Source organism: Talpa europaea (genome assembly GCF_964194135.1).
Source record: "Talpa europaea genome assembly, chromosome: 9".
Lineage (NCBI taxonomy): Eukaryota > Metazoa > Chordata > Mammalia > Eulipotyphla > Talpidae > Talpa > Talpa europaea.
Window position 1 is genome coordinate 59,310,950 of NC_140076.1, and position 13,809 is coordinate 59,324,758.

The following is a 13,809-nucleotide window of genomic DNA, read 5'->3' on the forward strand; positions in this document are numbered from 1 at the left end:
CTGCTCGGCGCCGGTTTCTGCCCCGCGCTCCCGCCGGCCGCAGCCGCCTGCACACGTCGGGCCTCCCGCCGGGATTGACACTTTGGGGGAGGAGCGGCCGGGGCTGCGCGCCTCTCAGGAGCATTACGGCAGGGCTCGTTCCCGGCCCCGGCCGCCAGCCCCGGGTCCGGAGCTGGGACTGGCGGAGGCCGCGAGGGAGGGAGCGCGAGCGAGGAGGCTCGCGCCCGCCCGTCCGCGCCCAGACGCCGCCGCCGTCGCCTCAGCAGCCATGGCCGAGCGCCGCGCCTTCGCCCAGAAGATCAGCAGGTAAATCTTGGGCGTGGGGCGCGCCGCCGCAGCCCGGGGAAGAGCGGGGCGTCCTCCGGGCCGGGCCTAGCCGGCGGGTGGGTGTGGCGACGCGGGCGCCGGGATCCCGGGCCTGGCCCGCGGCCGTGAGGAGGGGCGGCGGGGGCTACCGGCGGGGGCCCGCGCCTTCGGGCCTCGTGCCTCCCTCGGACCCCGCTTCTTCGCCCGCGCGGACGAGCGAGCCGAGCCTGGGGGCGCACTGGGGGCGCACGGAGCCCGCCCGCCCGCGCACCCGCCCGCCCCCGCCGGCTCCGCGGCGGCCCGGGCCTGGAGTACTCCAGGGCGGGTGGGGGAGCGCGGCGGCCGGCGGGCCGGCTCTTCCCAAATTCTTTGTGACCCCACCCTCGGCTGGCCGGGGACCGCGGCGGCGTGGGGGCCTCTCCCCGCCCACCCAGCGCTGCTCCCGCGAGGGTGCGGGGTCCGCCCTCCTCTCCACCCCAACAAAAGGAGAGGCGCGCGGCGGGTTCCCGGCGGCGGGGCTGAGGCCGCCCCTCCTTCACGCCTCTCACCCGCGGGGGGAGATCTGACAGGGACCCTGCACCCAGGGGCGCTGTCCTTAGGGCGCTCGTGCCCCCATTATTTGAAACGTGTCGCCGAAATGAAAAGTTGAGAGCTTGTGGTCTGCGCCTCCCGTGCACGGCCACCTGGAATTTGACGAATTGGAGACTGGAGCTGGAGGTTCATGCCATGTGAATTTCAATACGCGCCTGTGGTTTTCCTAGCCCCGCAGGAAGATGGATGATAGGCAGTATCTTTATCCAGCGGCCCTTTGAGTTATATTTTAGGAGCCTGGAAGTAAGCAAGTCATCAAGGTTGAGGTTTCCCCAGCCTTTTTACCTACCTATGGTAGCTTGGTTGCCGCTTTCCTCCCCGCCCCCCAAATATAAACTGAATTAAGGTGCAAGATTCTAATATTTGTAGATTTTTGAGTGTGTGCGTGTAATTTTTTTGGTTTTAGTAAAACCATGTTTCTGTGACTTATGGTGTCCGCAGAAAGGAAATTAAATTGTATTACTTTTTGAACAATTGTGTTACTTTTTGGACAACTCTATTTCTGTGGTTCTGGATCTCTTTGTGGATATTTCGTGATGATTTTTAGACCTACCTAACAGGTCCGTCCTTAAGTACCTGAACTTCCATAGGGTTGCTCTGTTTTGGCACTTTTTTTTCCTATTGCCAGTGCCAGCTTTTTGGTTTCACCAACGTAGTGAGTGCATGATGCTATCGCATTGTAAAAGCTTTAATTTGTATTTACTTGATTTCTAATGAAACTATTTTGTATGTTTGCACTCTATTTTGTATGTTTTTCATTTAAAACTAACATCTCATTTAAAACTAACATGTAGGAGATGGTTTAAGCTTTGCACTTATTTATTTTTTTTTCTCTTGAGCGTTAAAACACTTACTTCATTTTGTCCCAAGAGGCAAAATAGCAAGTGCTTTAGAGCATGTGCTCTAGTGTCGGGCATGTGGACGTGGGTTCAAGTTATGACTATTCATTTTTAACTTGGCACCTTGGTTAAAATGTTTAAACTCTCAAGTTTTAGTTTCTTCATCTGGAAATTGGGTATAATAACAGAACCCAGCTCATAGAATTGTTGTGAAGGTTAATGGCATAATTTGTGTCAGGTGCTTAGCATAGTAAATAGCCTTTTTAGCTTATCCTTGAACAGTTAAAATAATTAGTATATTCTAGGGAGTTGTGATAGATTAATAGGAAATTTTTTTTTTAAATGCGGGTCTTATTTCTGAAGGCAATGCCATTTAAAAAAAAAAAAAAAAAAGGTGGGCCTCCCTGGTGGTGCAAGGGGTTAAGAAGCAGCCTGTGAAGCTGTCCACAGTCACTGCAGCACTAGTTCTATCCCCTGCGGGCCAGGCCAGGTAGCTACCCACATGGTGCAGCAGACCTCTCCTGACTGGCCCGCAGCTCCCCTCAGCGATTTCAGTCGCTCTGCCTGTTCTGTTCCCCACTCTGTCTCTGGTGAATCCTCTCACCCCTCACACTTCTGGCCTGTACCCTAGCTCTTGTATGCATAAATAAAATAAATCTTTTAAAAAAATTAAAAAAAGACATGTTACTCCACTCCTGCTTAGTGTTTTTCTTTAATAGAACCAAAAGTTTATCTCTGAGAACATTATGCTGAGGAAGAAAGGGCACATTAGGGAGTTAGATGTATAATGTCTGTTCTCCATTCGTGGAGTTTGTCCTCGGATGAGACAGGATGAAATACAAGGAAAAGATAATTAGTTGTGTAAAACAACACAAAATTTAAATTAATATAGCCTGATAAGTTTATAAAATTAAGGCAGTGGGAGTGAAGAGATATGCATTGACCGGATTCTTAAGAGGTAGAATTATCAGTGACCGTGGTTGATTGAATTTGGAAGATGAGGAAGGCTAAGGAATATGGAATGATATCCAAGTTTCTGACATGGGCCCAACTATGAATAGTTGAATGATGGAGCAGTTGTTGAGGTAAGGGAGGATAGGAGGAAAAAGGGGTTTGCAGTGGGATGGACATGATGATTCAGTTTTGGTCATGTTGATTTTGAGCTACTCATGGGGCTTATGGGGCTTTCAAAGAGAAATATCTTTTTGGTTTAAGGTGTAGGAGATAGGACTGAAGATCTAGATTTGGGAGTCATCAGCAAGAAAATTGTAATTAAAGTCAGAGAGTAGATGAAATAGTCTAGGAGGTATATGCAGGCTTACTTTGCACTTAATTAGCCTTAAATTGGTGGGAAGACCAGGGACAGAACTGCTCTAGATGATGAATTATTACCTGCTTATTGTCAATGAAAGAAACTTTGTTATTATCAAATGTGATTGAATACTTCTAAATAAATATTTAGTGTCTTAGTGTCCTTCTAGAAGAAGTATGGTATAAATTCCTGAAGCAAACTACTTGACTTTGACATCTCTGCACTGTCCTTGCATGGGTAAACTTGGGTGAGTTGCTTTTTTCCCTGTATAAAATGGGAATAATAGGAGAATCTCACAGAGTCGTGAGCATTAAATCAATACATGTAAAGTGTAGAACAGTTCCTTTTACAGAAGTGCCCAATAAGTAGCAACTATTTTTTTATTATTACAATATATATAATGTGACTTAGGACTTTATTTTTTTGTTTTGGCAGTGATGCTATTTTCTAGGAGTGCATATATGAAATTTGTTGCTGTGAAAAACTTGTTGCTATTTTAAACCTTATTTTTCTTTTGTTAAAGCTTTATGATTGTTCAAAGATCTTTACTTTGAAAAGAATACTTGTCTCTTTTCTGGGTCAGTTGTTTCCTAACTCTTTGCATTTAGTATTGCTTTTTTTTTAGTATTGCTATTTTTTGAGGCTGTGATTGGGCAAAAATTTCTGAAAGCTCTTTATTCTGTATCACAGATTGTACTACCTACTTTAGCTCATTATAGAAAAGCACTATGTATATTTTGTCTATATCAAGTATTATTTCTTGTCTGCCTTCCCCACATTTTGAGGACAAGGCCCATGCATTGTTAACCTTTATGATCACCCCTCTAGCATATACTAGGTACAGTTTATAGAATGTTGATTTTTTTTTTCGATTACTAATCTAGTATTTTGTTTGGATTATTTTGTCACCTAATATTCAGTGTAATAATGAACATTCGTGTACAGTTAAAGCAATTTTTATTACATTTTCATCTTCATAACATAGAGAGGCAGAAGAACATAGTAAAGAATACTGGCTCTAAGTTAGATTGCACAGGTTGATAATATCTGTAAGTTAGTGATGTTGATCTAATCTCTGTCTTGGTTTCCCCATTAGTAAAATGGGGATAAAAATCTTCCATAGGGTTAGCATGAGGATTAAATGAATTAATACATGTCAGATGCTTAAAACTATCTGAAATGCATAGCCTTGTGTCTATTGGAAAAATAAGAAGAATGAATGCTACACTTCCACCATTGAGCATCTTAGCTAACTTAGTCTTCTTTCCTCTAATGCCAACTGCCAACTTGTTGCTAGTGAAGTCTCCCTGAAACAGGGTTTTTATCATGACATTATTTTGTTGAAGAATTTACGTGCCATTTTATGTTGTTCAATCCAAATGCTCATTTGTATGTTACAGTCATCATAAAATGTTGTATGTTTGTACACTTTCTCACATTGGTTCTTTTGCTCATAACTATATCTGTGAGTTTTTTCATGATATTGCCAGTAGTTAAAGTTCATTTTTTTTTATTGCTTTATGTTATTTCACAGTATTAAAAATACTGCAATTTTTCCATTCTACAATAGACGGGTGTTTGGGTTAGTCCCAGTTTTTGACTATTAGAAACATGTTCCTGTGAACTCTCTTGTAGGTATATTCTGGCATATGTGTGCATGAGTATGCCCAGGTATAGGGTAGCAGTTTATTGATCATAGCAGTTTGATCTGTCATCAAGTTTATTAGGCAGTGCCAAACTTTTTTTTTTTATTTTTTAATTTTTTTCTTTTTATTAATTCTTTTTATTTTTTACATCATTGTTCATTTTTAAACAATATTTTCTCCCCCCCCCGCCCCCTCTGGTGTAGTCACCATGGAGTTTCCTTCCCCAGTACATCCATGCACCATCACCTCAGTCCCCTGTGCTCCTCCCTCCCTCTGATCCCTCTCCCTACTCTTCCTCTGCAGTATGTCTCTGATTTATTATCGTTTGTTTTTGCTTTGTTGTGTTTTGTACTGTTACTATTTTTTTACACTGATGTCTTATTTGGTTCCCCTATATTCCTACTATAAGTGAAACCATCCAATATTTTTCTTTTTCCTTCTGCCTTATTTCACTGATAATAATTCCTTTTAGCTCCATCCACGTTGCTGCGAATGGCATGAGTTTATCTTTTTTAAAAAAATTTTTTTAAGAATTATTTATTTATACAAGAACTTGGGTACAGTCAAAGGCACGGGAAGGTGAGAGAATTCACCAGAGACACAACGGGGAGAAGAACAGGCAGACGGACTGAAGACACTGCTAAGGGGAGCAGGGGATGAGACAGGAGAGGTCTGCTGGGCCATGTGGGATTCTTGCTAGCCAGCTGGGAATCATAACGGCGCTGCAGAAGCTGCGGACAGCGCTGTGCTGAATAATATTCCATTGTGTATATGTACCACATCTTCTTGATCCAGTCATCTACTTTTGGGCATTTGGGTTGCTTCCAGGTTTTACCTATTGTAAATAGTGCTGCAGTAAACATAGGGTGCAGGTGTTCTTTTGAATCAATTTTTTTTGTGACCGTTGTGTAGATCCCTAGGAGTCGAATTGCTGGGTCATATGGTAGCTCCATTTTTAGTAGACTGAGGAAACTCCAGACAGCTTTCCATAGTGGTTGGACCAGTTTGCACTCCCACCAGCAATGTAGGAGAGTTCCTTTTTCTCCACAACCTCTCCAACATTTGTTATTGCTATTTTTTTAATATGTGCCATTCTCACTGGTGTAAGATAGTATCTCAATGTAGTTTTGATTTGCATTTCCCTGATGGTAAGGGATGTTGAACATTTTTCATATGCCTGTTGGCCATTTGATTTCCTCTTTGGAGAAATGTCTCTTAAGTTTTGCCCTTTTTTTGACTGGGTTGTTTACTTTGTTTTTGTTGAGTCATGTGAGTTGTTTGTATATCTTTGTGATCAGTCCCTTATCAGTTTTATGGAGTGCAAAATTTTTTTCCCTATCAGTGGGGTGTCTCTTTGTTTTGGTTAATGTCTCTTTTGCTGTACAGAAGCTTTTCAGTTTGATGTAATCCCAGGTGTTTATCTTTTCCTTGACTTTCTTTGCTTTGGGTGATGAGTCTTTAAAGATGTTACTGAGATGTATGCTTTGTAGTCTTTTACCTATATTTTCTTCTATATATTTTATGGTTTAAGGTCTTATGTCTAGGTCTTTTATCCATTTTGAGTTTTTTTTTTTTTTTATTTTTTGTGCATGGTGAGAGGTAGTGGTCTAGTTTCATTTTTTTGCATGTGGTTTTTCCCAGCACCATTTATTGAACAAACTGTCCATGTTCCATTGCATATTCTTTGCTCCTTTGTCAAAGAGTAGTTGTCCATATAAGTGTGGCTTTATTTCTGGGCTCTCTGTTCTGTTCCATTGGTCTGTGTGTCTGCTTTTGTTCCAGTACCAAACTGTTTTAATTATGGCTTTGTAGTATAGCTTGAAGTTTGGAAGTGTGATACCTCCTTTCTCTTTTGTTTCAAACCGTTTTTTTTTTTTTTTAAATGGTGATAGAGGGCCTCCCTGGTGACACAAAGGGTTAAGTGGAAGCACTATGAAGTTACCTGCAGCTGCTGCAGCCAGAGTTCGATCCCTGGCCAGGGAGCTAACCCACATGGCACAGCAACCTCTCCTGCTCCCCTCAGCAGTGTATTTCATTAGATTCTCCTGTTCTGCTCCCACTCTGTCTCTGGTGAATCTTTTCATCCCCCACACTTCTGGCCTGTACCCCAGTTCTTGTATGTATAAATAAATCTTTTTAAAAAATGGTTGTAGAGGGGCCTCCCCTGTGGCGCAGCGGTTGAGCGCTGGGTTGCGAAGCTGCCCGCGGCCTCTGCGGCGCCGGTTCGATCCCCGGCTGCTCCCCGGTCACCGGGGAGGGTCCCACATGGCGCGCAGACCTCTCCTGCCGCCCGCTGCTCCCCTCAGCAGTGTACTTTGGTCCTTCTGCCTGCTCTGCTCCCTGCTCTGGCTCTGGTGAATTCTCTCACCCTCCCGCGCTTCTGACTGTACCCAGTGCTTGTATAAATAAATAAATAAATCTTTAAAAAAAAAAATAGTTGTAGAAACTTATACTATCACAGCAGTGTTGCTTTGCATAATTGCTATCACTTGCTATTGTGAACTTTTTAGTTTCACCAGTGTAGTGGATGCATGTAGTGGATGCTATCTCATTGTAAAAGTACTTTTGAATTTATTTTTATTTATTTATGTGTACAGTAGGCCAGAGAAGTGGGGGAGGTGAGAGGATTCACCGGAACAGGCTGAAATACAGATTGACTGAAATACACTGCTGAGGGGAGCAGTAGGAGAGACAGGAGAGGTCTGCTGTGCCTTGTGGGTTAGCTCCCCGGCCGGGCATCTATCTTCAGCATCTAACTTGTGCTGCAGTGGCTGCCGATGGCTTGATAGTGCTGAGACTTAACCCCTTGCGCCCCCTAATGTTTCTCTTAATATTAAGACTCATGATTGCTGTCGGTTTCTTGTAGATACTTTTAGTCTGGGTTCCCTCAAAAACGACACAACTAGAGACATGGATTGAGTTGAGCCTTTATCGGGGGAGCATACTTCCAGGGCATCAAAGGAAAAGGGAAGTGAGGCAGAGGATGGGAAACAGGTAGTAGTTTCTCTGGTTGGCCATTGCTTCACAAAGAGCTGGAGAGAAAATGTTTGCCAGGTGTGCTTACTTGATCACACAGGGTATCTCTGGACATAGGGTTGTGCCTTAGGTCAGTACATGGGGTTCTGAAAAAAGAGGAAATTAGTCTAACTGCTTGTCTTCTGCATTGTTTTCCATTTGTCAATTCCATCTCTCCAAGTGTTAACTAGTCTTCACTGCTAAGGTTGCCCTATTTGCACCCCTCTAGCAATCTCTCTAGTTGTCTCATTTCTTTTTCACTGTTTTTTTTTTTTTTTTTAAACAGAAAGCACTTTTTGTTTGCAAGTGCCAGGAAAAGCAGATTAATTTGCACACAGGAAAAAGATCTTGACTCATGTAACTGAGTACATGGACAGCAGGGGTGTTAGTGGTGATGGTGGTGTCCAATAGGCCTATCTGATAGATTTCCCACTAAATGGTTACAATGAGACTTGACAGCCTCATGAGCTTAGTTCTGGCAGGAAACCTCCACGAATTTAATTATTGGTCTGGCCTGGTCACTTGTCTTTCTTTAAACCAGTTACTATGGTTAGATATATTTAGGGGACTCTGGCCAGTCTTGGATCAGGAGATGAGTTACGGGAGAGCTGTCATGGGGTTAACCCTACCCAATCTCAAGGAATTAATTTCTTACCAAAAAGAAGGCATTTCTAAGGGAAAGGATGCCATACCATTAGTGCTGGTCACAGCATTTTAGCTTGTCTAACATTACTATAAATATGTAAATATATAGCTATATAGTCAGCTATTGTGCCTGCTAAAATTTAAATGTAACTTGTAAAATACAGAAATGTGAAGAAAACCCGTGTAACCTGCTGTTGTGTGTGTAACCACATCCCTTAATTTTGTTAGTTCAGCTCAGACCTTAATGCCAACTCACAGCCCTCCCAAAGAAGTCTGCTTGGTTTCTGTTTTTTAGCTTTCTCATGCTACTTTTTGCATCTGCACTCCTGCATGGTCAAGAAGTGTTTCTGATTTGCCCTGTGACAATAGAAATTGAACATCTTCACTCATATCTGCCATTTAACGATTTTCATCAACTTTGGTAACGATACAGGGGTTGTGGTAAGGGCTCTTAGGGTGTAAAACTTTCTTAGCGACTCTATTCCAGCTCTCCTCTTTATCTTGTCACTAGAATTCTTTCTCCGACTAATAAGCAGTTTCTCCTTATCTTCACAGAGTAGTTCTAATAATACCCAGACTTTTTTTAAAAAGAACTTTAGTGAAATTTACTTTATGTACTATAAAATTAATTCATTTAAATTGTAGCATACAATAATTTTTAGTGAATTTATGAAGTTACGAAATCATCAATCACAGTCCAGTTTTAGAGCATTTCCAAAAAATCCCTACTGCCAGTTTACAGTCACTTCCTGTTCCCGCCTCTGTCTCTAGACAGCCTCTAAATTTACTTTCTGTCCCTTTCTAGATTTGCTTTTTCTGAGCATTTTACATAAATATAGTCATATCATATGCAGCCTTTTGTGTCTGGCTTTTTTCACTTAGCATAACATTTTCATGATCATCCATGTACCAATGCTTAGTGACTCTTTTTTTATGGATAACTAGTATTCAGTTGCCTGTTTATAATGCATTTTATTTATCAGTTGTTTGCCTTTTGACTATTGTGAATAGTCAGCTATGAGCTGACTATTTGAAATTTTAGAAATTTTTGAATTTTAGATTATGTTTAAAGCACAGTTTTCATTTCTTGGCATATTCCTAAGAGTGGAATAGCTGGGTCATATGCTAATTTTATGTTTAATTGAGGAATTTCCAAAAGCACGCAAGTCTTTCACTTCTTTTGAATCTTCCTCAAGGATTTTACTTAGGATTTTGTTTGCATAGGATCATGTTTTCTGTGAGTAAGGATAGTTTTCTTTCTTTCTATTTAGAATGGTCTTTAATTTCTCTTTCTCCCTCCCTTCCTCCTGCTCTTCTTCCCTCCTTTCCTTCCTCTGTTGCACTGCCTAGAACCGCCAGTACAATGTTGACGAAAAGTGGTGAGATATACTTGATTTCTTCCCAGTCTAAGAAGGAGCATTCAGACTTTTGCCATTATATATATATACACACATATATATGTATATACACACACACATATATGTGTGTGTGTGTAAAAATAATTTGTAGACTGACACTGTAGGAAAGGGAAGGAGGAGAATAGATTCGAGAAGTATTTAAGTGTACAAATGAATGAAGTTAGCAACCAGTCGTATAACGTTTATACCATCATGTTTGTTCTTTTGTTGGTAGGAGAGTATGTCTTTATTTTTATAAGGTAGAGTGAAATTAAAGATAAATTTCTTTCCTTTTGGGAGGATTGGCTTCACAGTAGAGTACACCCCCCCTTTCCCCCAGTTTTCTTTTTCTTTTTTTTTTTAAAGATTTATGCATACAAGAACTGAGGTACACCCCCAGTTTTCAATTTAGTTGTCAATTTCAGATCTGTGTTAATTTTTCCAAATTCTAAATTTTTAAGTTACTTTTTCCTGTAGTTTAATATGTTCCATGAAGTAGGGAGAAATGTTATCACTGTGTTTTAATTGAGGAAATTGGGATGTAATGAAATGCTGTAGATCAGAGTGATGGAGATATCCAAGTCTCCTTAATATAGTGTTTTCTGTCAATAGATTTTTTGATTCAAATGTTATCCTAAAATAATGTCAGATAGTATATATATAAGCCACCTGACAATATTTATTTATTTTTTATTCTACTCAAAGGAGCTGTATCTTAAATGCTAATTGTATTATAGGAAGGATTGTATCTGTTTTTTGGTTTCCAGATCAATCTGTATGTTTTTATTTTCTTTGCCCTTTAGTGGTGCTGGTCCATTCCAGACCCAACTTCCTGTAGAATTTAACACAGAGTAAGTTAGAAGTGACATAATGACAGTGCCTTAAATGGGAGTTTTATTTAGTCATCCATGAAAGATAAAATAGGTCATGGCAGTGGTAGTAGTCATACTTTTCCTGTTAATATGTTAGTGTATACAGCAGACATTTTCACCGGGCGTCTTTAGTTGACCTTGGAGGCTAGGTTTTAGAGAACAGAGAAATCATTAATATGAACTATTACTGGAAACATTTATCTTTGGAAACTTGCTTCCATGAAAAGAGGCCATTGACTTATGGATCTAAAGTCAAATCTTGTCTCCTGGGAAAGTTACTTTATTTTTGCAATTTATCTAAAAACATATTTTTGATTATAAGTAATATATGGTGCTGCTGAAAATTTGGAGATACAAAAGATCCAAATAAGAAAATAAAAATACCCATAGTCACTGATTTAGACAAGAAAGCTATTCTTTCCTCGTGGAGCTTACATTTCAGTTAGGATCTTTGTGAAAACTAGAAATAGCAAGTTGATGCAGGTTAACTTGAAGGATATCTAAGAAAATATAAAGTGGTTATATTTGGGGATTAAGGATCAGGTAGAGGTTAGCATTAGGTAAAGAAATACACCTTTTGTTATCTTTTTGTGAAATTTTAATTTTTTTAATACTCTGCTTTATTTTTAAAAAGATGTGTTCTTTTATCAGTTATATTCTTTGTCTTTCCCCCACATTGGAAAATCTTCCCTTTTTCTCACAGTGACTTTGTTTACATAATTGTAGAGCATGAAAATTGTTGTGGAACCAGCAGATAAATTAAAGATATAGTGGAGACTACTTTAAGATGAATGTTTGTTTAACATAACTTGTTAAAAAAATTATTTAAAAAAAATTTCACATAGAATAGTGTTGTGTTTCAGTTGTTTTTAATTTTACCAGTTAACAATTGGAATTACAATGATGTCAGACTCTTAAAGAAAATATTATACATTTAACTCTTCTGTGGATTCAGGTTTTTTCCGGCATACTTTCTTGGCCCCTTCAAATCAGTTTGATGGCAACAATATTTATAGATTAGTTTATTCTGAAATGCATTTGGGAAGTTCATATATTGGGTAGTCTCTAAATTCATCTTATTTTCTATCTCCTTTTTTCCACCCTTCTATTTGTCTCTCTCTTCATTGTCACCGATATCTTACACATTGAGAGTGTAAGGACCAATAAGATACGGCCCCTGCCCACAGGAAGCTTTACATCAATCATTCCATTCTAGCATGTTAAAGGGCTACTTTTGGTGGTAGTGGGGGAAAAGGAGTATTGCGAATTTCTCATCTTTTCACTTAACTTTGTAAACAGAGCATCCAGAATATGCTAGGCACTTTGCAAGAGGGCACAAAGATAAATAACATGAAATCCTAACTTTAAGATGGTTAATTTCTTGCAAAATAATAAGTAAATAGATTTCAAAACAATTTGATAGATGCTATGACTAAGATTTTTTTTTATTTTCACAATAAAATAGTTCTTGCTACAAAAGTACAGAGTTAAAGTATCTACGTTTTCTTTAGTGATTGAATCAGCTTGCTTTGAGACATTTATTCGAAAGAAAGACAGTATAGTATAAATCAGTCAGAAGTGAAAAATTTCCTTGTCTTCCCTAATTTCTTCAGGGGGGGCTGCAAAGGAACCTCTGAAGAGTGAGAGTGTGCTGGTTCAAAGAAGACAAATTCTAGATACTTCACAGTACCAGTTCCTCTTCCCCACATACTTTCATATTTGAGGGTTGCAATACTATTCCAGAGAAACCTGCTTTGTAATTTTTGTGCTTCTGATCAAAGAGAATACTTACAAATATTTGCTTTCCTACTGCAGAAATCAAACTTGATCCCAGTAAGACCAGGTTCTACTTATTCCAGAGCAGAAAGCAGTCTGACCTGTTGGCTATCTGTCTGAATTAGTCTGGAAACTCCGTTTCCTTGAGTATATGGATAAACACAGCACTTTGGAAGCACTAGGGAGGACAAGAGGAGGAGTGTCTAACCTGACTGAACAGAAGTACTCACGACATTTTTCTGCCTTTCTATAATACTGTTTTCACACATTAAAACCCCCCAATAATTCTTAATTATGTGATATCTGTCCATGTTCAAATTCCTTCATTATCCCCAGAAATATCTTTTATAGCTGGTTTGTTTATAGTAGGATCTAATGATGAACGATTTGCAGCATTTAGTTATATCTCAGTCTTCTTTTCCCTTTTAAATAGACTTTATTGTTTAATCATAAATCTTTTATGCTAAAACTTAACTCACTTCCTGTATTTATTTATCCATCATATTAATTTGTTGAAAAGATTTGACACATGGAATGGCCTGTCTTCTGGTTTTTGTCTGATTGCTTCCTTTGATTTTAAATTGTTACGCTTTCCTCTGTATTTCCTGTGTACTGAAAGTTAGGTATACAGGTTTGATTCAATTTAGGTTAAACATTTTGCCACAAATGCTTAGTAGGTTAGACAATATTGCATTTCTCTCATCTGTTGTTTTCTTTATTTTGCTTCTCTTTATTTTTAATATCAACTATACACAATGGTAGAATCTGATTCAAGCTACTGATCACAAGTCTTGTATTTGGATAGTCATAACACTTGGAGAATCAGCTGTTCTTGTTCTGCTTGTTTTGGAGATTTTTAGATGGTCTTATTTTGCCTTGTTTCTGATCTATTCCCTTACCTGGTATATTCCATTATTTATTCCCTTACCCTTCAATTTTTCCCTGATTTCAATTGTACATGTAAACACTGCCATTTCAAAGAGAGCTTATCCTTTTCTTTAACGGTATCATTGCTGCTTTGTGTGTGTGTACTTTGTAAGAATAGCTCAGCTAAAACCTTTATTTTATTCTACATTCTACTTACTCATCTTTACTTAGGTTTTACCTCTGGTCCTCCGAAGGATGACTAAAGATGAAAGAGGCCCAGATTGCCCTTATTGTCCTTGAATAATTCTGGAATTCATGGTTGGATGGGGCATCTGAAATGTGAGGAAGTTAGAGGAAAGTTAAAATGCAACATAATTTTCCCTCAGAATGTGGACTTTTTGCCGCTTATTTCCAGCATATGACAGTGAAAGGCCTTAGTGAGTGCTTTATTTTGTGAAAGTGAAACTGCATGTTGGCATAGTGATGGAACTTGTGAAATGAAGAGAGTTGAAAGGAGATAAACAGGTCATGTTCTTTTGGATG

The 13,809-nt window shown here is 39.7% G+C and overlaps 1 protein-coding gene across 7 annotated transcripts in view; it reads left to right on the plus strand.

Annotated features, from left to right (window-relative positions):
* Nucleotides 1-268: 268 nt before the first annotated feature.
* The window catches only part of DOCK7 (dedicator of cytokinesis 7), a gene marked incomplete at both ends in the record, with an annotated part of 152,880 nt that continues 139,339 nt past the window's right edge, over nt 269-13,809 (plus strand). For all 7 annotated transcript variants that reach the window (XM_084242692.1, XM_084242693.1, XM_084242694.1 and 4 more), the window contains one exon: nt 269-306. In XM_084242692.1, the coding sequence (XP_084098818.1) occupies nt 269-306 (38 nt within the window). The remainder of the gene's footprint in view (nt 307-13,809) is intronic.